This window comes from Salmo trutta, unplaced genomic scaffold, assembly GCF_901001165.1.
Source record: "Salmo trutta unplaced genomic scaffold, fSalTru1.1, whole genome shotgun sequence".
NCBI classification, from domain to species: Eukaryota; Metazoa; Chordata; class Actinopteri; order Salmoniformes; family Salmonidae; genus Salmo; species Salmo trutta.
Window position 1 is genome coordinate 226,209 of NW_021822297.1, and position 27,500 is coordinate 253,708.

A 27,500-nucleotide genomic window follows, 5' to 3' on the forward strand; every position below is an offset into this window, starting at 1 on the left:
CTCCCCTCCTTCCTTCCCCCCTACCATCCCCCTCTCCCCTCCTCACCATCCTATACCCCAACCAGAGTATAACAGCATTAGTGTGAACCATCATAGACAAAGGATTAGCTGCCTCTCACTCTCTCTGACACACACACACACACACACACACACACACACACACACACACACACACACACACACACACACACACAGTGTTTTTCCCCAGTCATGATTGTGTTCAGAGTAAGCGAGACATGCTGTTGTAAAGCCTGACGTCTAAACCTCTGAATGTTCTAACGAGGAGGAGGACAGGACGAAGACACCAGCCATCCTGTCTGGGTGAGGAGGACAGGACGAAGACACCAGCCATCCTGTCTGGATGAGGAGGACAGGACGAAGACACCAGCCATCCTGTCTGGATGAGGAGGACAGGACGAAGACAACAGCCATCCTGTCTGAATGAAGAGGACAGGACGAAGACACCAGCCATCCTGTCTGAATGAGGAGGACAGGACGAAGACAACAGCCATCCTGTCCGGATGAGGAGGACAGGACGAAGACACCAGCCATCCTGTCTGGATGAGGAGGACAGGACGAAGACACCAACCATCCTGTCTGAATGAGGAGGACAGGACGAAGACACCAGCCATCCTGTCTGAATGAGGAGGACAGGACGAAGACACCAGCCATCCTGTCTGGATGAAGAAGACAGGACGAAGACACCAGCCATCCTGTCTGGATGAGGAGGACAGGACGAAGACAACAGCCATCCTGTCTGGATGAGGAGGACAGGACGAAGACACCAGCCATCCTGTCTGGATGAGGAGGACAGGACGAAGACAACAGCCATCCTGTCTGAATGAGGAGGACAGGACGAAGACAACAGCCATCCTGTCTGGATGAGGAGGACAGGACGAAGACACCAGCCATCCTGTCTGAATGAGGAGGACAGGACGAAGACACCAGCCATCCTGTCTGGATGAGGAGGACAGGACGAAGACACCAGCCATCCTGTCTGGATGAGGAGGACAGGACGAAGACAACAGCCATCCTGTCTGGATGAGGAGGACAGGACGAAGACACCAGCCATCCTGTCTGGATGAGGAGGACAGGACGAAGACAACAGCCATCCTGTCTGAATGAGGAGGACAGGACGAAGACAACAGCCATCCTGTCTGGATGAGGAGGACAGGACGAAGACAACAGCCATCCTGTCTGAATGAGGAGGACAGGACAAAGACACCAGCCATCCTGTCTGAATGAGGAGGACAGGACGAAGACAACAGCCATCCTGTCTGAATGAAGAGGACAGGACGAAGACAACAGCCATCCTGTCTGAATGAGGAGGACAGGACAAAGACAACAGCCATCCTGTCTGAATGAGGAGGACAGGACGAAGACAACAGCCAACCTGTCTGAATGAGGAGTATATCTCTCTACCGTCACTAGAGATCTGACAGAAAACACAATACAGGCCGTATATCTGTACCGGTACCCCCTGTATATAGCCTCCACATTGACTCTGTACCATAACACCCTGTATATAGCCTCCACATTGACTCTGTACTGGTACCCCCTGTATATAGCCTCCACATTGACTCTGTACCGGTACCCCCTGTATATAGCCTCCACATTGACTCTGTACCATAACACCCTGATATAGCCTCCACATTGACTCTGTACCGTAAACACCCTGATATAGCCTCCACATGACTCTGTACCGGTACCCCCCTGTATATAGCCTCCACATTGCCTCGTACCGGTTACCCCCTGTATATAGCCTCCACATTGACTCTGTACCGGTACCCCCTGTATATAGCCTCCACATTGACTCTGTACCGGTACACCCTGCATATAGCCTCCACATTGACTCTGTACCGGTACCCCCTGTATATAGCATCCACATTGGACTCTGTACCGTAACAACCCTGTATATAGCCTCCACATTGACTCTGTACCGGTACCCCCTGTATATAGTCTCCACATTGACTCTGTACCGGTAACCCCTGTATATAGCCTCCACATTGACTCTGTACCGTAACACCCTGTATCTAGCCTCCACATTGACTCTGTACGTACACCCCTGTATATATCCTCACCATTGACTCTGCTACCGGTACCCCCTGTATATAGCCCTCCACATTGGACTCTGTACGGTACCCCCTGTATATAGTCTCCACATTGACTCTGTACCGGTACCCCCTGTATATAGACTCCACATTGACTCTGTACCGGTACCCCCTGTATATAGCCTCCACATTGACTCTGTACCGTAACACCCTGTATATAGCCTCCACATTGGCTCTGTACTGTACCCCCTGTATATAGCCTCCACATTGACTCTGTACCGGTACCCCCTGAATATACCCTCCACATTGACTCTGTACGGTACCCCCTGTATATAGCCTCCACATTGACTCTGTACCGGTACCCCCTGTATATAGCCTCCACATTGACTCTGTACCGTAACACCCTGTATATAGCCTCCACATTGACTCTGTACCGGTACCCCCTGTATATAGCCTCCACATTGACTCTGTACCGGATACCCCTGTATATAGCCTCCACATGACTCTGTACCGGTACCCCCTGTATATAGCCTCCACATTGACTCTGTACCGTAACACCCTGTATATAGCCTCCACATTGACTCTGTACCGTAACACCCTGTATATAGCCTCCACATGACTCTGTACCGGTACCCCCTGTATATAGCCTCCACATTGACTCTGTACCGGTACACCCTGTATATAGTCTCCACATTGACTCTGTACCGGTACCCCTGTATATAGCCTCCACATTGACTCGTACCGGTACCCCCTGTATATAGCCTCCACATTGACTCTGTACCAGTACCCCCTGTATATAGCCTCCACATTGACTCTGTACCGGTACCCCCTGTATATAGCCTCCATATTGACTCTGTACCGGTAACCCCTGTATATAGCCTCCACATTGACTCTGTACCGGTACCCCCTGTATATAGCCTCCACATTGACTCTGTACCGTAACACCCTGTATATAGCCTCCACATTGACTCTGTACCGGTACCCCCTGTATATAGCCTCCACATTGACTCTGTACCGTAACACCCTGTATATAGCCTCCACATTGACTCTGTACCAGTACCCCCTGTATATAGCCTCCACATTGACTCTGTACCGTAATACCCTGTATATAGCCTCCACATTGACTCTGTACCGGTACCCCCTGTATATAGCCTCCACATGACTCTGTACCGGTACCCCCTGTATATAGCCTCCACATTGACTCTGTACCGGTACACCCTGTATATAGTCTCCACATTGACTCTGTACCGGTACCCCCTGTATATAGCCTCCACATTGACTCTGTACCGGTACCCCCTGTATATAGCCTCCACATTGACTCTGTACCAGTACCCCCTGTATATAGCCTCCACATGACTCTGTACCGGTACCCCCTGTATATAGCCTCCATATTGACTCTGTACCGGTACCCCCTGTATATAGCCTCCACATTGACTCTGTACCGGTACCCCCTGTATATAGCCTCCACATTGACTCTGTACCGTAACACCCTGTATATAGCCTCCACATTGACTCTGTACCGGTACCCCCTGTATATAGCCTCCACATTGACTCTGTACCGTAACACCCTGTATATAGCCTCCACATTGACTCTGTACCAGTACCCCCTGTATATAGCCTCCACATTGACTCTGTACCGTAATACCCTGTATATAGACTCCACATTGACTCTGTACCGGTACCTCCTGTATATAGCCTCCACATTGACTCTGTACCGTAATACCCTGTATATATCCTCCACATTGACTCTGTACCGGTACCACCTGTATATAGCCTCCACATTGACTCTGTACCGGTACCCCCTGTATATAGCCTCCACATTGACTCTGTACCAGTACCCCCTGTATATAGCCTCCACATTGACTCTGTACCGGTACCCCCTGTATATAGCCTCCACATTGACTCTGTACCAGTACCCCCTGTATATAGCCTCCACATTGACTCTGTACCAGTACCCCCTGTATATAGCCTCCACATTGACTCTGTACCGGTACCCCCTGTATATAGCTTCCATATTGACTCTGTACCGGTACCCCCTGTATATAGCCTCCACATTGACTCTGTACCGTAACACCCTGTATATAGGCTCCACGTTGACTCTGTACCGTAACACCCTGTATATAGCCTCCACACTGACTCTGTACCGGTACACCCTGTATATAGGCTCCACGTTGACTCTGTACCGTAACACCCTGTATATAGCCTCCACATTGACTCTGTACCGTAACACCCTGTATATAGCCTCCACATTGACTCTGTACCGGTACCCCCTGTATATAGCCTCCACATTGACTCTGTACCGTAACACCCTGTATATAGCCTCCACATTGACTCTGTACCATAACACCCTGTATATAGCCTCCACATTGACTCTGTACCGTAACACCCTGTATATAGCCTCCACATTGACTCTGTACCGTAACACCCTGTATATAGCCTCCACATTGACTCTGTACCGTAACACCCTGTATATAGGCTCCACGTTGACTCTGTACCGTAACACCCTGTATATAGCCTCCACACTGACTCTGTACCGGTACACCCTGTATATAGGCTCCACGTTGACTCTGTACCGTAACACCCTGTATATAGCCTCCACATTGACTCTGTACCGTAACACCCTGTATATAGCCTCCACATTGACTCTGTACCGGTACCCCCTGTATAGCCTCCACATGACTCTGTACCGTAACACCCTGTATATAGCCTCCACATTGACTCTGTACCATAACACCCTGTATATAGCCTCCACATTGACTCCTGACCGTAACACCCTGTATATAGCCTCCACATTGACTCTGTACCGTAACACCTGTATATAGCCTCCACATTGACTCTGTACCGTAACCCCCTGTATATAGCCTCCACATTGACTCTGTACCGGTACCCCCTGTATATAGCCTCCACATTGACTCTGTACCGGTACCCCCTGTATATAGCCTCCACATTGACTCTGTACCGTAACACCCCTGTATATAGCCTCCACATTGACTATGTACCGTAACACCCTGTATATAGCCTCCACATTGACTCTGTACCGTAACACCCTGTATATAGCCTCCACATTGACTCTGTACCGGTACCCTGTATATAGCCTCCACATTGACTCTGTACGGTACCCCTGTATTATAGCCTCCACATTGACTCTGTACCGTAACACCCTGTATATAGCCTCCACATTGACTCTGTACCGGTACCCCCTGTATATAGCCTCCACATTGACTCTGTACCGGTACCCCCTGTATATAGCCTCCACATTGACTCTGTACCGGTACCCCCTGTATATAGCCTCCACATTGACTCTGTACCGTAACACCCCTGTATATAGCCTCCACATTGACTCTGTACCGTAACACCCTGTATATAGCCTCCACATTGACTCTGTACCCCCTGTATATAGCCTCCACATTGACTCTGTACCGTAACACCCTGTATATAGCCTCCACATTGACTCTGTACCGTAACACCCTGTATATAGCCTCCACATTGACTCTGTACCGTAACACCCTGTATTAGCCTCCACATTGACTCTGTACCGTAACACCCTGTATATAGCCTCCACATTGACTCTGTACCGGTACCCCCTGTATATAGCTCCACATTTGACTCTGTACCGTAACACCCTTGTATATAGCCTCCACATGACTCTGTACCGTAACACCCTGTATATAGCCTCCACATTTGACTCTGGTAACACACTGTATATAAGCTCAACACACTGTATATAGCCTCCACATTGACTCTGTACCGTAACACACTGTATATAGCCTCCACATTGACTCTGTACCGTAACACCCTGTATATAGCCTCCACATTGACTCTGTACCGTAACACCCTGTATATAGCCTCGTTATTGTTATTTTGTTGTGTTACTTTTTATACGTTTTTACTGTAGTTTATTTGGTAAATATTTTCTTAACTCTTTCTTGAACTGCACTGTTGGTTTGGGGCTTGTTGGTCAGCATTTCACGGTAAGGTCTACACCTGTTGTAGTCGGAGCACGTGACAAATCCAGTTTGATATGATTTGTACAGGACGTGCTGTATGTGGCTCTCATGTGAATTATTAACACGGTCACTTGTGTGGAAGGGACACCCGTCTCTACACAGCAGCAGACAGATGGACTAACACATTAAAAACCTGGAATGAATGGTTCACCAATCAATCACACACTGATACAGACGTGACAGACTGTACATGTGTTGTTCAGCAGAGATCTCTCTATTTTAATAAGGTCAAATACCCTACAGAGACAGACAAGGTCTTGCCTGTTTGCTACTGGGTGGCAATACAGACAGATGAGTGGACTGTGCTGTTCACATCATGTGATCCATTATTGGGTGGAAAAATTACACTGGGGGGGGGGAACACGAGACGCAAGAACAGTGTAGCCCAGACTCCTGTGGTGGACAGAGAGAGACTCCTGTGGTGGACAGAGAGAGACTCCTGTGGTGGACAGAGAGAGACTCCTGTGGTGGACAGAGAGAGACTCCTGTGGTGGACAGAGAGAGACTCCTGTGGTGGACAGAGAGAGACTCCTGTGGTGGACAGAGAGAGACTCCTGTGGTGGACAGAGAGAGACTCCTGTGGTGGACAGAGAGAGACTCCTGTGGTGGACAGAGAGACTCATGTGGTGGACAGAGAGAGACTCCTGTGGTGGACAGAGCGAGACTCCTGTGGTGGACAGAGAGACAGACTCTTGTTACATTATCTGCTGTGTCTGAATTCTAATAATCCTGAAATTATCTCTGAGCTTGATATTTTAGACATGGTGAATGTTTGATTTGTGGTTTTCACTCTGACAGTGGAAGTTTGATGTGTTCTCAGGCTACATCATGGTTTCTCACTGAATGAGGTCAGCGAGGACTAAGAGTAGAACAGCTGTCAGCCAGTCAGCAAACAGATCGAGGACGGAGAGACGAAAGAGAGAGGATGGAGAGATGAAAGAGAGAGGACGGAGAGAGAGAGAGAGAGGATGAGATGAACTAAGAGTCAGAAGAACACACCCAGTTGAATAGATAACAGACTCCATGGTATCAAGGAGAACGTCAGGGTTCTTGACAGAACAAATGCGGCTTGTCGCTATGATACAATTACTTTCAAAAGCTCCAAGAACAGAGAATAAATCGCGTAACAATTCATTATAGGGGTTGATTCTGTTCCACACCACCCTGGGCCTTTTCCTTAGGCCTTACAGCAAATGACCAATTAACTGAGTGAGAACAAGGTCACACGCGGCCTGCTGTCATACAAGGCCAAGGCCGAGCGGTCTAACCTTCACTTTAACCTGCTGTTAGTTTCTCTAATTACCTGTCTGTACACACTAACTCAGAGGAAAAGCCCTCTATCTGTTACCTGTCTGTACACACTAACTCAGAGGAAAAGCCCTCCATCTATATTACCTGTCTGTACACACTAACTCAGAGGAAAAGCCCTCTATCTATAACCTGTCTGTACACACTAACTCAGAGGAAAAGCCCTCCATCTATTACCTGTCTGTACACACTAACTCAGAGGAAAAGCCCTCTATCTGTTACCTGTCTGTACACACTAACTCAGAGGAAAAGCCCTCCATCTATATGACCTGTCTGTACACACTAACTCAGAGGAAAAGCCCTCTATCTATAACCTGTCTGTACACACTAACTCAGAGGAAAAGCCCTCCATCTATTACCTGTCTGTACACACTAACTCAGAGGAAAAGCCCTCTATCTGTTACCTGTCTGTACACACTAACTCAGAGGAAAAGCCCTCCATCTGTTACCTGTCTGTACACACTAACTCAGAGGAAAAGCCCTCCATCTATATTACCTGTCTGTACACACTAACTCAGAGGAAAAGCCCTCCATCTATATTACCTGTCTGTACACACTAACTCAGAGGAAAAGCCCTCCATCTATATTACCTGTCTGTACACACTAACTCAGAGGAAAAGCCCTCCATCTATATTACCTGTCTGTACACACTAACTCAGAGGAAAAGCCCTCCATCTGGGTGTAATCACCCCAGCCCACTTCACCAGGGCTTCCTCCCTCCCTCAACCGTGAATAAGGTCTCCCAATCAGAGAGAGGGGGGGAGGGGGGAGGGGAGAGATAGTGTTAGTCACTGTGGTGAATGAGAGAGAGAAACTAACACTCTCTCTCTCTCAGTGTTGTAACGATGTTCAAATAGTTAAAGTACAAAAGGGAAAATAAATCAACATAAATATGGGTTGTATTTACAATGGTGTTTGTTCTTCACTGGTTGACCTTTTCTTGTGGCAACAGGTCACACATCTTGCTGCTGTGATGGAACACTGTGGTATTTCACCCAGTAGATATGGGAGTTTATCACAATTGGGTTTGTTTTCGAATTCTTTGTGGATCTGTGTAATCTGAAGGAAATATGTGTCTCTAATATGGTCATATATTTGGCAGGAGGTTAGGAAGTGCAGCTCAGTTTCCACCTCATTTTGTGGGCAGTGTTGCACATAGCCTGTCTTCTCTTGAGAGCCAGGTCTGCCTGCGGCGGCCTTTCTCAATAGCAAGGCTATGCTCACTGAGTCTGTACATAGTCAAAGCTTTCCTTAAGTTTGGGTCAATCACAGTGGTCAGGTATTCTGCCACTGTGTTCTCTCTGTTTAGGGCCAAACACTGTCTCCCCCTAGCTCTCATACACCTCTCTCTCTCTCTCTCTCTCTCTCTCTCTCTCTCAGGAACCATGGTGAGCAAGGCGGAGGGTGGTAAAAGCATGCTCACCAACTCCGAGTCGGACTCAGAGGTGGCGCCCACCCCCTCCCCTTCCGCCTCGCTGGCCCTGGAGGTCAAATACTCCTTCCTGGACACCAGCAGCAGGTCACAGCAGCAGGTGTGTGTGTGTGTGTGTGTCCGTGTGTCCGTGTGTGCGCGTGGAGTGTCTGGGAGATTGAGAATAACATCAATTTAGCAAAAGACGAACATTGAAAATATGACAATAACGTTGTGTTGTAGGTGAGGAAGAGGAACAAGGCCCTCCAGGTGAGATTCAAGGACATCTGCGAGGCGCAGAACGAGCAGAGAGAGGCCGCTCTACAGATGGCTGGGAAGGGGGGCAAGCCAGTCTCATACAAGGTCTGTAACCAACCCTCCTTTTGCTTTGGGAACATATATTACTGTATTATTGTACTATGACCGTGGAATAGAAGAAACACGGTCCTGGGGACTCCAAGGGCTACACATTTAGCTTTTTCTTTGTTAATGATCTGAATCAGCTGTGAAGTACTAGGGCAACACCCTAAATGATCACCTCTCGAGGTCCCCAGGAGGGAGTCTGGGAAACCCTGGTTTATAGTGTCTCTAAACTCTGAGTGGTCCTCCATGTTGTTTTTACTGTGTAATGTGTCGGTGTTGGAGAATAACACTTTTCTAAACTCTGAGTGGTCCTCCATGTTGTTTTTACTGTGTAATGTGTTGGTGTTGGAGAATAACACTTTTCTAAACTCTGAGTGGTCCTCCATGTTGTTTTTACTGTGTAATGTGTTGGTGTTGAAGAATAACACTTTTCTAAACTCTGAACCGTTTTCCAAGGTGGCGTACCGCAAGTACATGACAGTGCCCGCCCGGCGCTCCATCCCCAACGTCACCAAGAGCACAGGGGTCCAGACCTCCCCGGACCTCAAGAGCCGTTACAAGACCTTTCCCTTCGAGAGGAAAAAGGGCCACAGTCACACCAAACACGTAGCAGCAGTGGAGAGAGACAAGGGCCACAACAACGGGTTTGTCATCGACGTCAAGCGCTCGAAAGCTGTGGAACGTTTAGGGGACAGGGAAGGGGACAGGGGCGCCTGCGGTGGAGGAGTAGTACAGAGAACCAGGGCCTTGTTGCATACTACGGAGTGCATGGCTACAGTGGAGAAGCACTGTACAGACGGAGAAGATGTCCTCTACTCTGACTGTCTGATGCTCACAGACTGCCCCTCTCCCTCCAACACGCCCGGCTCCAACCCACAGGCCACGGACTACCAGATCTGCAGTGTCAAATCAAAACCCCTGGAAGGATTACAACACAGGGAACTGGACTCCTCGGCCAGTAAACGGCAGCTGCTTCACTTGGAGGAGCCAGGCTCTAGCAGGACTCTGCCGGGGGACAGGAGAGGGTCTCCCTCAGCCTCCAAGGTGACCGGCCCCATCTCCTGGAACTCTCTGACCCAGGTGGAGTGTCTGGAGAGCCCGACAGCACGGAGCAAACGAATGAAGGGACTAGAGCTCAACGGACTACAGTCTCAGACTCTACCGCGAGCCGCTGGCTGCACTACCCAGGCACAGTGCCATGAACCAGCAGCCTTCTCACCACAGACGCTGTCACCCCGGACCGTGGGGGAGGCGGTGGGCTGTGGGGGTAGCAGGGTTGAACCAGCAACTGCGGGGGGAGTTAACCCCGGGGAGGCCTGTAAACAGATAGTACCGCTAGTGACTCAGAAAGCGGATGGAGGAGGAGACGTGAAAGCCCAGCTTCAGGCCATGGAGAACCTGATCTCCTCCAGCCAGGAGACCATCAAGGTCCTACTGGGAGTTATCCAGGAGCTGGAGAAGGGAGAGGCCCACAGAGAGGGGTAAGGTGACTTTACAATGACTTCCTATCTGATGTGTGGGTCAAACAACCTACTGGTTAACAGGAGAGTAGGCTGGGCCCTATAACCTACTGGTTAACAGGAGAGTAGGCTGGGTCCTATAACCTACTGGTTAACAGGAGAGTAGACTGGGTCCTATAACCTACTGGTTAACAAGAGAGTAGGCTGGGTCCTATAACCTACTGGTTAACAGGAGAGTAGACTGGGTCCTATAACCTACTGGTTAACAGGAGAGTAGACTGGGTCCTATAACCTACTGGTTAACAGGAGAGTAGACTGGGTCCTATAACCTACTGGTTAACAGGAGAGTAGACTGGGTCCTATAACATACTGGTTAACAGGAGAGTAGACTGGGTCCTATAACCTACTGGTTAACAGGAGAGTAGACTGGGTCCTATAACCTACTGGTTAACAGGAGAGTAGACTGGGCCCTATAACCTACTGGTTAACAGGAGACTGGGTCCTATAACCTACTGGTTAACAGGAGAGTAGACTGGGTCCTATAACCTACTGGTTAACAGGAGAGTAGACTGGGCCCTATAACCTACTGGTTAACAGGAGAGTAGACTGGGTCCTATAACCTACTGGTTAACAGGAGAGTAGGCTGGGTCCTATAACCTACTGGTTAACAGGAGAGTAGACTGGGTCCTATAACCTACTGGTTAACAGGAGAGTAGACTGGGTCCTATAACCTACTGGTTAACAGGAGAGTAGACTGGGTCCTACAACCTACTGGTTAACAGGAGAGTAGACTGGGTCCTATAACCTACTGGTTAACAGGAGAGTAGACTGGGCCCTATAACCTACTGGTTAACAGGAGAGTAGACTGGGTCCTATAACCTACTGGTTAACAGGAGAGTAGACTGGGTCCTATAACCTACTGGTTAACAGGAGAGTAGACTGGGTCCTATAACCTACTGGTTAACAGGAGAGTAGACTGGGTCCTATAACCTACTGGTTAACAGGAGAGTAGGCTGGGTCCTATAACCTACTGGTTAACAGGAGAGTAGACTGGGTCCTATAACATACTGGTTAACAGGAGAGTAGACTGGGCCCTATAACCTTCTGGTTAACAGGAGAGTAGACTGGGTCCTATAACCTACTGGTTAACAGGAGAGTAGACTGGGTCCTATAACCTACTGGTTAACAGGAGAGTAGACTGGGTCCTATAACCTACTGGTTAACAGGAGAGTAGACTGGGTCCTATAACCCACTGGTTAACAGGAGAGTAGACTGGGTCCTATAACCCACTGGTTAACAGGAGAGTAGACTGGGCCCTATAACCTACTGGTTAACAGGAGAGTAGACTGGGTCCTATAACCTACTGGTTAACAGGAGAGTAGACTGGGCCCTATAACCTACTGGTTAACAGGAGAGTAGACTGGGTCCTATAACCTACTGGTTAACAGGAGAGTAGACTGGGTCCTATAACCTACTGGTTAACAGGAGAGTAGACTGGGTCCTATAACCTACTGGTTAACAGGAGAGTAGACTGGGTCCTATAACCTACTGGTTAACAGGAGAGTAGGCTGGGTCCTATAACCTACTGGTTAACAGGAGAGTAGACTGGGTCCTATAACCTACTGGTTAACAGGAGAGTAGACTGGGTCCTATAACCCACTGGTTAACAGGAGAGTAGACTGGGTCCTATAACCCACTGGTTAACAGGAGAGTAGGCTGGGTCCTATAACCCACTGGTTAACAGGAGAGTAGACTGGGTCCTATAACCTACTGGTTAACAGGAGAGTAGACTGGGTCCTATAACCTACTGGTTAACAGGAGAGTAGACTGGGTCCTATAACCTACTGGTTAACAGGAGAGTAGACTGGGTCCTATAACCTACTGGTTAACAGGAGAGTAGGCTGGGCCCTATAACCTACTGGTTAACAGGAGAGTAGACTGGGTCCTATAACCTACTGGTTAACAGGAGAGTAGACTGGGTCCTATAACCTACTGGTTAACAGGAGAGTAGACTGGGTCCTATAACCTACTGGTTAACAGGAGAGTAGGCTGGTCCTATAACCTACTGGTTAACAGGAGAGTAGACTGGGTCCTATACCTACTGGTTACCAGGAAGTAGACTGGGTCCCATAACCTATGGTTAACAGGAGAGTAGACTGGGTCCTATAACCTACTGGTTAACGGAGAGTAGACTGGGTCCTATAACCTCTGGTTAACGGAGAGTAGACTGGGTCCTATAACCTACTGGTTAACCAGTAGACTGGGTCCTATAACCTACTGGTTAACAGGAGAGGTAGACTGGGTCCTATAACCTACTGGTTAACAGGAGAGTAGACTGGGTCCTATAACCTACTGGTACAGGAGAGTAGGACGGTCCTATAACCTACTGGTTAACAGGAGAGTAGGCCTGGGCCTATAACCTACTGGTTAACAGGAGAGTAGACTGGGTCCTAAAACCTACTGGTTAACAGGAGAGTAGACTGGGTCCTATAACCTACTGGTTAAACAGGAGAGTAGACTGGGGTCCTATAACCTACTGGTTAACAGGAAGTAAGTGCCTGGTCCTATAACCTACTGGTTACAGGAGAGTAGACTGGGTCCTATAACCTACTGGTTAACAGGAGAGTAGACTGGGTCCCATAACCTACTGGTTAACAGGAGAGTAGACTGGGTCCTATAACCTACTGGTTAACAGGAGAGTAGACTGGGTCCTATAACCTACTGGTTAACGAGGAGAGTAGACTCTGGGGGGTCCTATAACCTACTGGTTAACAGTAGACTGGGTCCTATAACCTACTGGTTAACAGGAGAGTAGACTGGGTCCTATAACCTACTGGTTAACAGGAGAGTAGACTGGGTCCTATAACCTACTGGTTAACAGGAGAGTAGACTGGTCCTATAACCTACTGGTTAACAGGAGAGTAGACTGGGATCCTATAACCTACTGGTTAACAGGAGAGTAGAACGTGGGTCTATAAATCCTACCTGGTTAACAGGAGAGTAGACTGGGTCCTATAACCTACTGGTTAACAGTGAGAGTAGACTGGGTCCTAATAACCTACTGGTTAACAGGAGAGTAGACCTTGGTCCTATAACCTACTGGTTAACAGGAAGAGTAGACTGGGTCCTATAACCTACTGGTTAACAGAGAGTAGACTGGGTCCTATACCTACTGGTTAACAGGAGAGTAGACTGGGTCTATAACCTACTGGTTAACAGGAGAGTAGACTGGGTCCTATAACCCACTGGTTAACAGGAGAGTAGACTGGGTCCTATAACCTACTGGTTAACAGGAGAGTAGACTGGGTCCTATAACCTACTGGTTAACAGGAGAGTAGACTGGGTCCTATAACCTACTGGTTAACAGGAGAGTAGACTGGGTCCTATAACCTACTGGTTAACAGGAGAGTAGACTGGGTAGTGATGGGGATCAGGGGACTAGTTATACTGGTTAACATGAGAGACTGGGTAGTGATGGGGATCAGGGGACTAGTTATACTAGTTATACTGGTTAACATGAGAGACTGGGTAGTGATGGGGATCAGGGGACTAGTTATACTAGTTATACTGGTTAACATGAGAGACTGGGTAGTGATGGGGATCAGGGGACTAGTTATACTAGTTATACTGGTTAACATGAGAGACTGGGTAGTGATGGGGATCAGGGGTCTATCTATACTAGTTATACTGGTTAACATGAGAGACTGGGTAGTGATGGTGATCAGGGGACTAGTTATACTGGTTAACATGACAGACTGGGTAGTGATGGGGATCAGGGGACTAGTTATACTAGTTATACTGGTTAACATGAGAGACTGGGTAGTGATGGTGATCAGGGGACTAGTTATACTGGTTAACAGGAGAGACTGGGTAGTGATGGTGATCAGGGGACTAGTTATACTGGTTAACAGGAGAGACTGGGTAGTAATGGTGATCAGGGGACTAGTTATACTGGTTAACAGGAGAGACTGGGTAGTGATGGTGATCAGGGGACTAGTTATACTGGTTAACAGGAGAGACTGGGTAGTGATGGTGATCAGGGGACTAGTTATACTGGTTAACATGAGAGACTGGGTAGTGATGGGGATCAGGGGACTAGTTATACTGGTTAACATGAGAGACTGGGTAGTGATGGGGATCAGGGGACTAGTTATACTGGTTAACAGGAGAGACTGGGTAGTGATGGTGATCAGGGGACTAGTTATACTGGTTAACCAGAGAGACTGGGTAGTGATGGTGATCAGGGGACTAGTTATACTGGTTATACTGGTTAACATGAGAGACTGGGTAGTGATGGTGATCAGGGGACTAGTTATACTGGTTAACAGGAGAGACTGGGTAGTGATGGTGATCAGGGGACTAGTTATACTGGTTAACATGAGAGACTGGGTAGTGATGGTGATCAGGGGACTAGTTATACTGGTTAAATGGAGAGACTGGGTAGTGATGGTGATCAGGGGACTAGTTATACTGGTTAACAGGAGAGACTGGGTAGTGATGGTGATCAGGGGACTAGTTATACTGGTTAACATGAGAGACTGGGTAGCGATGTGTTGCTGTAATATTAAAGTGGAAATACTTCAGGTGGTGTCCAATATCTTGTCCAACTGCCTGTATATTTGAAACGAATCAACACTCTAGAATTTACCCTTCTAGCCAATCAGAATGGAGTATTGAACGATGCTGTAGTATAAGTGAGAGTGGAACCACGGAAGACCCAGCAGCATCACTTTATGAATCATTCAGATATCATGAATCCTGTGACCATGGTGTGTTTCATGTAGAGTAGAAACGAGCCGCGGGATGACCGTGTAATACCGGAGCTCTGATTCAGAACTACTGGACTAGTCCACCTAGGATGTATTGGTGGAATAGTGGAGCTCTGATTCAGAACTACAGGACTAGTCCACCTAGGATGTATTGGTGGAATAGTGGAGCTCTGATTCAGAACTACAGGACTAGTCCACCTAGGATGTATTGGTGGAATAGTGGAGCTCTGATTCAGAACTACAGGACTAGTCCATCTAGGATGTATTGGTGGAATAGTGGAGCTCTGATTCAGACCTACAGGACTAGTCCACCTAGGATGTATTGGTGGAATAGTGGAGCTCTGATTCAGAACTACTAGACTAGTCCATCTAGGTTGTATTGGTGGAATAGTGGAGCTCTGATTCAGAACTACAGGACTAGTCCACCTAGGATGTATTGGTGGAATAGTGGAGCTCTGATTCAGAACTACTGGACTAGTCCATCTAGGATGTATTGGTGGAATAGTGGAGCTCTGATTCAGAACTACAGGACTAGTCCATCTAGGATGTATTGGTGGAATAGTGGAGCTCTGATTCAGAACTACAGGACTAGTCCACCTAGGATGTATTGGTGGAATAGTGGAGCTCTGATTCAGAACTACAGGACTAGTCCATCTAGGTTGTATTGGTGGAATAGTGGAGCTCTGATTCAGAACTACAGGACTAGTCCACCTAGGATGTATTGGTGGAATAGTGGAGCTCTGATTCAGAACTACTGGACTAGTCCACCTAGGATGTATTGGTGGAATAGTGGAGCTGTGATTCAGAACTACAGGACTAGTCCATCTAGGATGTATTGGTGGAATAGTGGAGCTGTGATTCAGAACTACAGGACTAGTCCATCTAGGATGTATTGGTGGAATAGTGGAGCTCTGATTCAGAACTACAGGACTAGTCCACCTAGGATGTATTGGTGGAATAGTGGAGCTCTGATTCAGACCTACAGGATGTATTGGTGGAATAGTGGAGCTCTGATTCAGACCTACTAGACTAGTCCACCTAGGTTGTATTGGTGGAATAGTGGAGCTCTGATTCAGACCTACAGGACTAGTCCATCTAGGATGTATTGGTGGAATAGTGGAGCTCTGATTCAGACCTACAGGATGTATTGGTGGAATAGTGGAGCTCTGATTCAGACCTACAGGATGTATTGGTGGTGAACAGCGTTCAGAGCTTTACTGAACACAATGGAACAGAACAGTAGTTAAAAAGGAAATGAGGAAGTCACTTACAGGAGGTCTGTTCAGCACACGTTCCCTGTCATACTGTCATACTGACGTGTGATCTTTAGAGAATAATATCCTTCCTCCAGACAAACTGAAGGCTACAAAACGATATGGGGGGACGGACGGACAACAGAGTAGCATCTATCTAGCCACTGTATCTGTCACAGAGAAGTCAGAGTACTGAATAGGCTCTTTAAAAGGAACCATATCCTTTTGGGATTCTCTCTAGATATCAACAACAACAACAGAGCTATTCTGCTAGCGGACCAACCAATCATCTGTCTGAATTTGTCCGAAGTGGTTTGACGAGCCAGTCAGGTTATATCATGTAATCCCAACACCAGGGTTAGTGGTTTACTGAGCCACCGATTCAGATCCATCATGGTAATTCACTACAGGAAAACACAACATCTCTTCACTTCTTATTACCTGGCTACCCTACAGCGCTGAGATGACAGGACACTCTCTGTGTGTGTGTGTGTGTGTGTGTGTGTGTGTGTGTGTGTGTGTGTGTGAGACACAGTGCATTTGGCTCCAGTCCAGGAAGGTGATTAAAACAAACAAATCTCCTCACAAAGCGACTTAATGACTTCCCTTAGCAGGAGATGATTAGCTAGATACAGAGCTAGGTAGGTCGGCTGATGTACATGTTCGTGGCCTGGCAGCTCTCTCTCTCTGTGTGTGTGTGTGTGTGTGTGTGTGTGTGTGTGTGTGTGTGTGTGTGTGTGTGTGGTCTTGATCTTCTATCCTTGTGGGGACCTAAAATCCCCAATGTCTCCACAAGGATAGTAAAACAAGGAAAATTCTCCCTTGTGGGGACATTTCCCATGTCCCCATGAGGACAAAGGCTATTTTAGGTTTAGGGTTTAGGTTTAGAGTTAGGGTTACAGGTTAAGGTTACGCAAGGGTTAAGGGTTACAGGTTAAGGGTTACAGGTTAAGGTTACGTAAGGGTTAAGGGTTACAGGTTAAGGTTACGTAAGGGTTACAGGTTAAGGTTACGCAAGGGTTAAGGGTTACAGGTTAAGGGTTACAGGTTAAGGTTACGTAAGGGTTAAGGGTTACAGGTTAAGGTTACATAAGGGTTACAGGTTAAGGTTACGTAAGGGTTAATAAGGGTTACAGGTTAAGGTTACGTAAGGGTTACAGGTTAAGGTTACGTAAGGGTTAAGGGTTACAGGTTAAGGTTACGTAAGGGTTAAGGGTTACAGGTTAAGGTTACGTAAGGGTTACAGGTTAAGGTTACGTAAGGGTTAAGGATTTGGAATGGATTTTTTTTTAGGTCCCCAATGACGATACCAGAACAAAACGTGTGTGTGTGTGTGTGTGTGTGTGTGTGTGTGTGTGTGTGTGTGTGTGTGTGTGTGTGTGTGTGTGAAACGTGCTCCTCAGCCTTTAAGTGTCCCTCACTTGAGGCTGGAGGTCACGTGTGTTTGTGAGGCAGAGGTCCTCTGAGCTGGCGCCAGGTACGGGCTGAATAAGGAGGAAGTGGTAGTAGCTAAGCAAGGAGAGTGACGTCCTTTACACCTGAGCTAAAGGTATTTAACCCTAGTGCTTAACAGGATGTCCTGGAAGAACCATTATCTTGCCCCTTCATAGATACATTATCTCCAGCAGTAATATGATGAAGTGGTTAGCCTACTTTACACTTAAAGTGAGGAACATGACTTCGCCACGAGCTGCAGGATGAACCACAGATATGACGACAACATGTACAATATTATTTTTGTTAAGTAGAATTATTTAACTATGCAAGTCAGTTAAGAACAAATTCTTATTTACAATGACGGCCAACACCGGTTAAACCCTGACAACACTGGGCGTGGGACTCCCCATCACGGCCGGTTGTGATACAGCCTGGATTCGAACCAGGGTGACTGTAGTGACGCCTCTAGCACTGAGATGCAGTGCCTTAGACCGCTGTGATACAGCCTGGATTCGAACCAGGGTGACTGTAGTGACGCCTCTAGCACTGAGATGCAGTGCCTTAGACCGCTGTGATACAGCCTGGAATGGAACCAGGGTCTGTAGTGACACCTCAAGCACTGAGATGCAGTGCCTTAGACCGCTGTGATACAGCCTGGATTCGAACCAGGGTCTGTAGTGACGCCTCTAGCACTGAGATGCAGTGTCTTAGACCGCTGTGATACAGTCTGGATTCGAACCAGGGTCTGTAGTGACGCCTCTAGCACTGAGATGCAGTGTCTTAGACCGCTGTGATACAGCCTGGATTTGAACCAGGGTCTGTAGTGACGCCTCTAGCACTGAGATGCAGTGTCTTAGACCGCTGCACCACTCGGGAGCCTGGAAGACCTCAACACTTGAATATTTCATATGACTCATGTAGTAGTAGTGTCTAGTACAATGTAGTAACTATAGCCTGGCTTTCATTCACTGGCAGATGTACTGAAAGCAGTAACTCCCCTCAATGCATTCTGAACATTACATGATACTAGGACCAACAACATGTATTCAAAATGGCTTCTGAAGTTTCAGAATTATATTTTTTGTAAATGGGAAAATATGGCTGTTATTTCAATTTCTTGAAAAGTTTCTGTTTTGGAGATGAGGTTTTTTAAATCGGACAACGACTATGGTTAGGCTCTCATGTTCTGTGGTAAACTGTTATATGAAGAAGCAGTAACTTGACATTGTATAATACATTGAGCAATGTAAAGGTCTGATACTCAGTCGAACAGCTGGTAGAATGTGGACATACTGTCTACTGTCCATGGGTTTTATCACAGCAGATAAATAATTGTATTTTTTTTCACAACCCCAAGCGGAGATTGTAATGTTTGTGTTGTCACGCTACGTTAGCCACACCGTCCCTCTCGTTCAGAAATGTCAGTAGCCCAAATAGGAACAGCCCAGGGCTGTAGGTGAGTAAGTTACATGTCCGCTCGCACGGCATAACATCCATTTGTCATGTAAGTCAATGCGTTGTGTCAAAGTGCATTTAGTCTGGAGACGTTTGGCCTTTAGACGTGATGTGTAATGTTCTGCTGCATAACCATTATTATACATGGTAAAACGGTAGAGAAACTGGGAAACCATTTAGTCTGGAGACGTTTGGCCTTTAGACGTGATGTGTAATGTTCTGCTGCATAACCATTATTATACATGGTAAAACGGTAGAGAAACTGGGAAACCATTTAGTCTGGAGACGTTTGGCCCTTTAGACGTGATGTGTAATGTTCTGCTGCATAACCATTATTATACATGGTAAAACGGTAGAGAAACTGGGAAACCATTTAGTCTGGAGACGTTTGGCCTTTAGACGTGATGTGTAATGTTCTGCTGCATAACCATTATTATACATGGTAAAACGGTAGAGAAACTGGGAAACCATTTAGTCTGGAGACGTTTGGCCTTTAGACGTGATGTGTAATGTTCTGCTGCATAACCATTATTATACATGATAAAACGGTAGAGAAACTGGGAAACCATTTAGTCTGGAGACGTTTGGCCTTTAGACGTGATGTGTAATGTTCTGCTGCCTAACCATTAGTACACATGATAAAACGGTAGAGAAACTGGGAAACCATTTAGTCTGGAGACGTTTGGCCTTTAGACGTGATGTTTTCAATATACATCCCCTCATTTACTCAGGTGTTTCCTTTACTTTGGCAGTTACGTGTACATTCAGACAACTGGAATCTTCTCCTTTTCCTCTCTGATTTAAAAACAATATGTTACACTAACGATGCTCTGCCACTGGTACCGGCCTGTATCAGAGCAAAATTACACTAGATGTTCCCTATAACTAGACTAACTAGTGTTTAGTAGAGAGTTTACTAGCCAGATGTTCCCTATAACTAGACTAACTAGTGTTTAGTAGAGAGTTTACTAGCCAGATGTTCCCTATAACTAGACTAACTAGTGTTTAGCAGAGAGTTTACTAGCCAGATGTTCCCTATAACTAGACTAACTAGTGTTTAGCAGAGAGTTTACTAGCCAGATGTTCCCTATAACTAGACTAACTAGTGTTTAGTAGAGAGTTTACTAGCCAGATGTTCCCTATAACTAGACTAACTAGTGTTTAGCAGAGAGTTTACTAGCCAGATGTTCCCTATAACTAGACTAACTAGTGTTTAGCAGAGAGTTTACTAGCCAGATGTTCCCTATAACTAGACTAACTAGTGTTTAGCAGAGAGTTTACTAGCCAGATGTTCCCTATAACTAGACTAACTAGTGTTTAGCAGAGAGTTTACTAGCCAGATGTTCCCTATAACTAGACTAACTAGTGTTTAGCAGAGAGTTTACTAGCCAGATGTTCCCTATAACTAGACTAACTAGTGTTTAGCAGAGAGTTTACTAGCCAGATGTTCCCTATAACTAGACTAACTAGTGTTTAGTAGAGAGTTTACTAGCCAGATGTTCCCTATAACTAGACTTACTAGTGTTTAGCAGAGAGTTTACTAGCCAGATGTTCCCTATAACTAGACTAACTAGTGTTTAGCAGAGAGTTTACTAGCCAGATGTTCCCTATAACTAGACTAACTAGTGTTTAGCAGAGAGTTTACTAGCCAGATGTTCCCTATAACTAGACTAACTAGCGTTTAGTAGAGAGTTTACTAGCCAGATGTTCCCTATAACTAGACTAACTAGTGTTTATTAGCAGAGAGTTTACTAGCCAGATGTTCCCTATAACTAGACTAACTAGTGTTTATTAGCAGAGAGCAAGTTACACACAGAAATAGTTGAAAACAGAAAACGTGTGGATTTACATTAAGAAGCATATTGGAAAGCTGCGTCTTTCTTGTTTGGAACAATCAGTTGACTGCAATGCTGTTGATTGGTCAAAACATACAGAGTGAATCTGAAGCAGGAAGTACTGGACAGCTTGAGTGACAGGGGAGGGGCGGGGCTTGGTGTGAGTGGAATTGGCAAACAGCCAAAAGAGGAGGGACAGAGAACTCAGTGAGATCCAGTAATAACATGGAAAAGTAGAAAAAATGTCTGTTACAGACGGGCTAAGTGTCGTCTCAAAATATCACAGCCGTTTTTTTTCTGCGATTTGGATAGTGTGCATGTCCATATCGCAATTTAGATTAAAATGTAATTAATTGTGGAGCTCTGCAACACCTCTTTAATTCTTATTGGTGCTCTGACACTGGTCTGCTCAGGAAGCATGACGCCGCAGCCTGGGAGAGAGAGAGAGAGAGAGGAACTAGCAAGGCTCTGGGTGTGTGTGTGTGTGTGTGTGTGTGTGTGTGTGTGTGTGTGTGTGTGTGTGTGTGTGTGTGAGTGTGTGAGTGTGTGAGTGAGTGAGATCGAGACGGAGGGTATGCTTTCCACCAGTCCTCCCCCATAAAGTCATCATTGATGTGAATTTGGGACTGATTCTAGTTACCGTGGCGCCGACACCACTACGTGTACCGTCGTCATGGTAACGGACTTTGAGTTGGAATTCGGTACCAACGTCCCGACCGATTAGCTTCAGATCGATACGTGTTTTACATATTAAGAGAGCTATAAATTGATGGAACGAACACAGCAATAACACATCAATTACACGGGAGAGGAACTTACTGTCAATCAATATCCTGAACCAATCTAAAGAATATTACCACTAGACCGTCCAATAAGAAGGCAATCGATTCTGTGTGTGTGTGTGTGTGTGTGTGTTTACAGACTTCAAGTCCACAGAAATGAAGCGACAATTGTAGGATGAAGATAAAGCCTGAAATACCAAACCTTCCTCAAACTGAGGTGCATCTCAAACCCTGATCAAAATGTATGTGAGGGTTAACATCCTTTAGTCTGCTACTTGTTAAATACTACTACCATCCCTCTACCCTGTTAAATACTACTACCATCCCTCTACCCTGTTAAATACTACTACCATCCCTCTACCCTGTTAATACTACTACCATCCCTCTACCCTGTTAATACTACTACCATCCCTCTACCCTGTTAATACTACTACCATCCCTCTACCCTGTTAAATACTACTACCATCCCTCTACCCTGTTAAATACTACTACCATCCTCTACCCTGTTAAATACTACTACCATCCCTCTACCCTGTTAAATACTACTACCATCCCTCTACCCTGTTAAATACTACTACCAATCCCTCTACCCTGTTAAATACTACTACCATCCCTCTACCTGTTAAATACTACTACCAAGCCCTCCTACCCTGTTAAATACTACTACCATCCCTCTAGTCCTGTTAAATACTACTACCCATCCCCTGTTAAATACTACTACCATCTCTACCCTGTTAATACTACTACCATCCCTCTACCTGTTAAATACTACTACCATCACTCTACCCTGTTAAATACTACTACCATCCCTCTACCCTGTTAATACTACTACCATCCCTCTACCCTGTTAAATACTACTACCATCCCTCTACCCTGTTAATACTACTAACCATCCCTCTACCCTGTTAATACTACTACCATCGCCTCTACCCTGTTAATACTACTAACCATCCCTCTACCCTGTTAAATACTACTACCATCCCGTCTAACCTGTTAATACTACTACCATCCCTCTACCCTGTTAAATACTACTACCATCCCTCTACCCTGTTTAAATACTACTACATCCCTCTACCCTGTTAATACTACACCATCCCTCTACCCTGTTAAATACTACTACCATCCCTCTAACCCTGTTAATACTACTACCCTCCCTCCTCCCCGTTAAATACTACTACCATCCCTCTACCCTGTTAATACTACTACCATCCCTCTACCCTGTTAAATACTACTACCATCCCTCTACCCTGTTAATACTACTACCATCCCTCTACCCTGTTAATACTACCAACCATCCCTCTACCCTGTTAAATACTACTACCATCCCTCTACCCTGTTAATACTACTACCTCCCTCTACCCTGTTAAATACTACTACCATCCCTCTACCCTGTTAAATACTACTACCATCCCTCTACCCTGTTAAATACTACTACCATCCCTCTACCACCCTGTTAAATACTACTACCATCCCTCTACCCTGTTAAATAATACTACCAATCCCTCTACCTGTTAAATACTACTACAATCCCTCTACCCTGTTAAATACTACTACCATCCCTCTACCCTGTTAATACTACCATCCCTCTACCCTGTTAATACTACTACCATCCCTCTACCCTGTTAAATACTACTACCATCCCTCTACCCTGTTAAATACTACTACCATCCCTCTACCCTGTTAAATACTACTACCATCCCTCTACCCTGTTAATACTACTACCATCCCTCTACCCTGTTAAATACTACTACCATCCCTCTAGTCTGTTAAATACTACTACCATCCCTCTACCCTGTTAAATACTACCATCCCTCTACCCTGTTAATAATACTACCATCCCTCTACCCTGTTAATACTACTACCATCCCTCTACCCTGTTAAATACTACTACCATCCCTCTACCCTGTTAATACTACTACCATCCCTCTACCCTGTTAAATACTACTACCATCCCTCTACCCTGTTAATACTACTACCATCCCTCTACCCTGTTAAATACTACTACCATCCCTCTACCCTGTTAAATACTACTACCATCCCTCTACCCTGTTAATACTACTACCATCCCTCTACCCTGTTAAATACTACTACCATCCCTCTACCCTGTTAAATACTACTACCATCCCTCTACCCTGTTAATACTACTACCATCCCTCTACCCTGTTAATACTACTACCATCCCTCTACCCTGTTAATACTACTACCATCCCTCTACCCTGTTAAATACTACTACCATCCCTCTACCCTGTTAAATACTACTACCATCCCTCTACCCTGTTAATACTACTACCATCCCTCTACCCCTGTTAAATACTACTACCATCCCTCTACCCTGTTAAATACTACACCATCCCTCTACCCTGTTAATACTACTACCATCCCTCTACCCTGTTAAATACTACTACCATCCCTCTACCCTGTTAATACTACTACCATCCCTCTACCCTGTTAAATACTACTACCATCCCTCTACCCTGTTAAATACTACTTACCATCCCTCTACCCTGTTAATACTACTACCATCCCTCTACCCTGTTAAATACTACTACCATCCTCTACCCTGTTAAATACTACTACATCCCTCTACCCTGTTAAATACTACTACCATCCCTCTACCCTGTTAAATACTACTACCATCCCTCTACCCTGTTAAATACTACTACCATCCCTCTACCCTGTTAATACTACCATCCCTCTACCCTGTTAATACTACTACCATCCCTCTACCCTGTTAAATACTACTACCATCCCTCTACCCTGTTAAATACTACTACCATCCCTATACCCTGTTAAATACTACTACCATCCCTCTACCCTGTTAAATACTACTACCATCCCTCTACCCTGTTAAATACTACTACCATCCCTCTAGTCTGTTAAATACTACTACCATCCCTCTACCCTGTTAAATACTACTACCATCCCTCTACCCTGTTAAATACTACTACCATCCCTCTACCCTGTTAAATACTACTACCATCCCTCTAGTCTGTTAATACTACTACCATCCCTCTACCCTGTTAAATACTACTACCATCCCTCTAGTCTGTTAAATACTACTACCATCCCTCTACCCTGTTAAATACTACTACCATCCCTCTACCCTGTTAAATACTACTACCATCCCTTCTACCCCTGTTAAATACTACTACCATGCCTCTTACCCCTGTTAAAGACGACTACCATCCCTCTACCCTGTTAAATTACTACGACCATCCCTCTACCCTGTTAATACTACTACCAATTACATCCTCTACCCTGTTAAATACTACCACACCTCTACCCTGTTAATACCTACTTACCAATCCCTCTACCCTGTTAAATACTACTACCATCCTCTACCCTGTTAAATACTACTACCATTCCCGCTACCCTGTATATACTAATACCCATCTCTACCTGTACTACCCCTACCCTGTTAATACTACTACCATTCCCTCTACCCTGTTCATATACGACACATCCTCTACCTTACTAACTACCATGCCCTCTACCCTGTTAAAGACTACTACATCCTCTAACCCTGTTAAATACTACTACCATCCCTCTACCCTGTTAATACTACTACCATCCCTCTACCCTGTTAAATACTACTACCATCCCTCTACCCTGTTAATACTACTACCATCCCTCTACCCTGTTAAATACTACTACCCTGTTAATACTACTACCATCCCTCTACCCTGTTAAATACTACTACCATCCCTCTACCCTGTTAATACTACTACCATCCCTCTACCCCTGTTAAATACTACTACCCTGTTAATACTACTACCATCCCTCTACCCTGTTAAATACTACTACCATCCCTCTACCCTGTTAATACTACTACCATCCCTCTACCCTGTTAAATACTACTACCATCCCTCTACCCTGTTAAATACTACTACCATCCCTCTACCCTGTTAATAACTACTACCCACCCCCTACCCTGTTAAATACTACTACCATCCCTCTACCCTGTTAATACTACTACCATCCCTCTACCCTGTTAAATACTACTACCATCCCTCTACCCTGTTAATACTCTACTACCATCCCTCTACCCTGTTAACTACTACTACCATCCCTCTACCCTGTTAAATACTACTACCATCCCTCTACCCTGTTAATACTACTACCATCCCTCTACCCTGTTAAATACTACTACCATCCCTCTACCCTGTTAAATACTACTACCATCCCTCTACCCGTTAATACTACTACCATCCCTCTACCCGTTAAATACTACTACCATCCCTCTACCTGTTAAATACTACTACCATCCCTCTACCCTGTTAAATACTACTACCATCCCCTACCCTGTTAATAATACTACTACCATCCCTCTACCCTGTTAAATACTACTACCATCCCTCTACCCTGTTAATACTACTACCATCCCTCTACCCTGTTAATACTACTACCATCCCTCTACCCTGTTAATACTACTACCATCCCTCTACCCTGTTATACTACTACCATCCCTCTACCCTGTTAAATACTACCATCCCTCTACCCTGTTAATACTACTACCATCCCTCTACCCTGTTAATACTACTACCATCCCTCTACCCTGTTAATACTACTACCATCCCTCTACCCTGTTAAATACTACTACCATCCCTCTACCCTGTTAAATACTACTACCATCCCTCTACCCTGTTAAATACTACCATCCCTCTACCCTGTTAATACTACCATCCCTCTACCCTGTTAAATACTACTACCAATCCCTCTACCCTGTTAATACTACTACCATCCCTCTAGTCTGTTAAATACTACTACCATCCCTCTACCCTGTTAAATACTACTACCATCCCTCTACCCTGTTAATACTACTACCAATCCCTCTACCCTGTTAATAATACTACTACCATCCCTCTACCCTGTTAAATACTACTACCATCCCTCTACCCCTGTTAAATACTACTACCATCCCTCTACCCTGTTAAATACTACTACCATCCCTCTACCCTGTTAATACTACTACCTCCCTCTACCCTGTTAAATACTACTACCTCCCTCTACCCTGTTAAATACTACTACCATCCCTCTACCCTGTTAAATACTACCATCCCTCTACCCTGTTTAATACTACTACCATACCCTGTTAAATACACTTACCATCCTCTACCTACCCCGTTAAAATACTCACTTACTAGCCATGCCATCCTCCTACCCTGTTAAATACTACTACCATCCGTCTAACCTGTTTAAAGTAAATACTGAGCATAAAAACATGCAAAATACACTGTGAATTAAACTGTTGCTTTCTGAGACATCCCTAGAGGCATTTTGTCATCACAGTTCAAATCAGACAGCATTACAGGTTCATGGTAACTGAGCCGTACACAATGTTTTATTGAAGTATTCCAACATGAGTATTC

The 27,500-nt window shown here is 45.7% G+C and overlaps 1 protein-coding gene across 1 annotated transcript in view; it reads left to right on the top strand.

The window, feature by feature from the left end:
- Positions 1-8,751: 8,751 nt before the first annotated feature.
- LOC115181564 (inhibitory synaptic factor 2A-like) overlaps positions 8,752-27,500 on the top strand; it is a 49,752-nt gene continuing 31,003 nt past the window's right edge. Inside the window, exons 1-3 of the mRNA XM_029743458.1 lie at positions 8,752-8,898; positions 9,021-9,140; positions 9,597-10,621. Of these exons, the coding sequence (XP_029599318.1) occupies positions 8,752-8,898; positions 9,021-9,140; positions 9,597-10,621 (1,292 nt within the window). The remainder of the gene's footprint in view (positions 8,899-9,020; positions 9,141-9,596; positions 10,622-27,500) is intronic.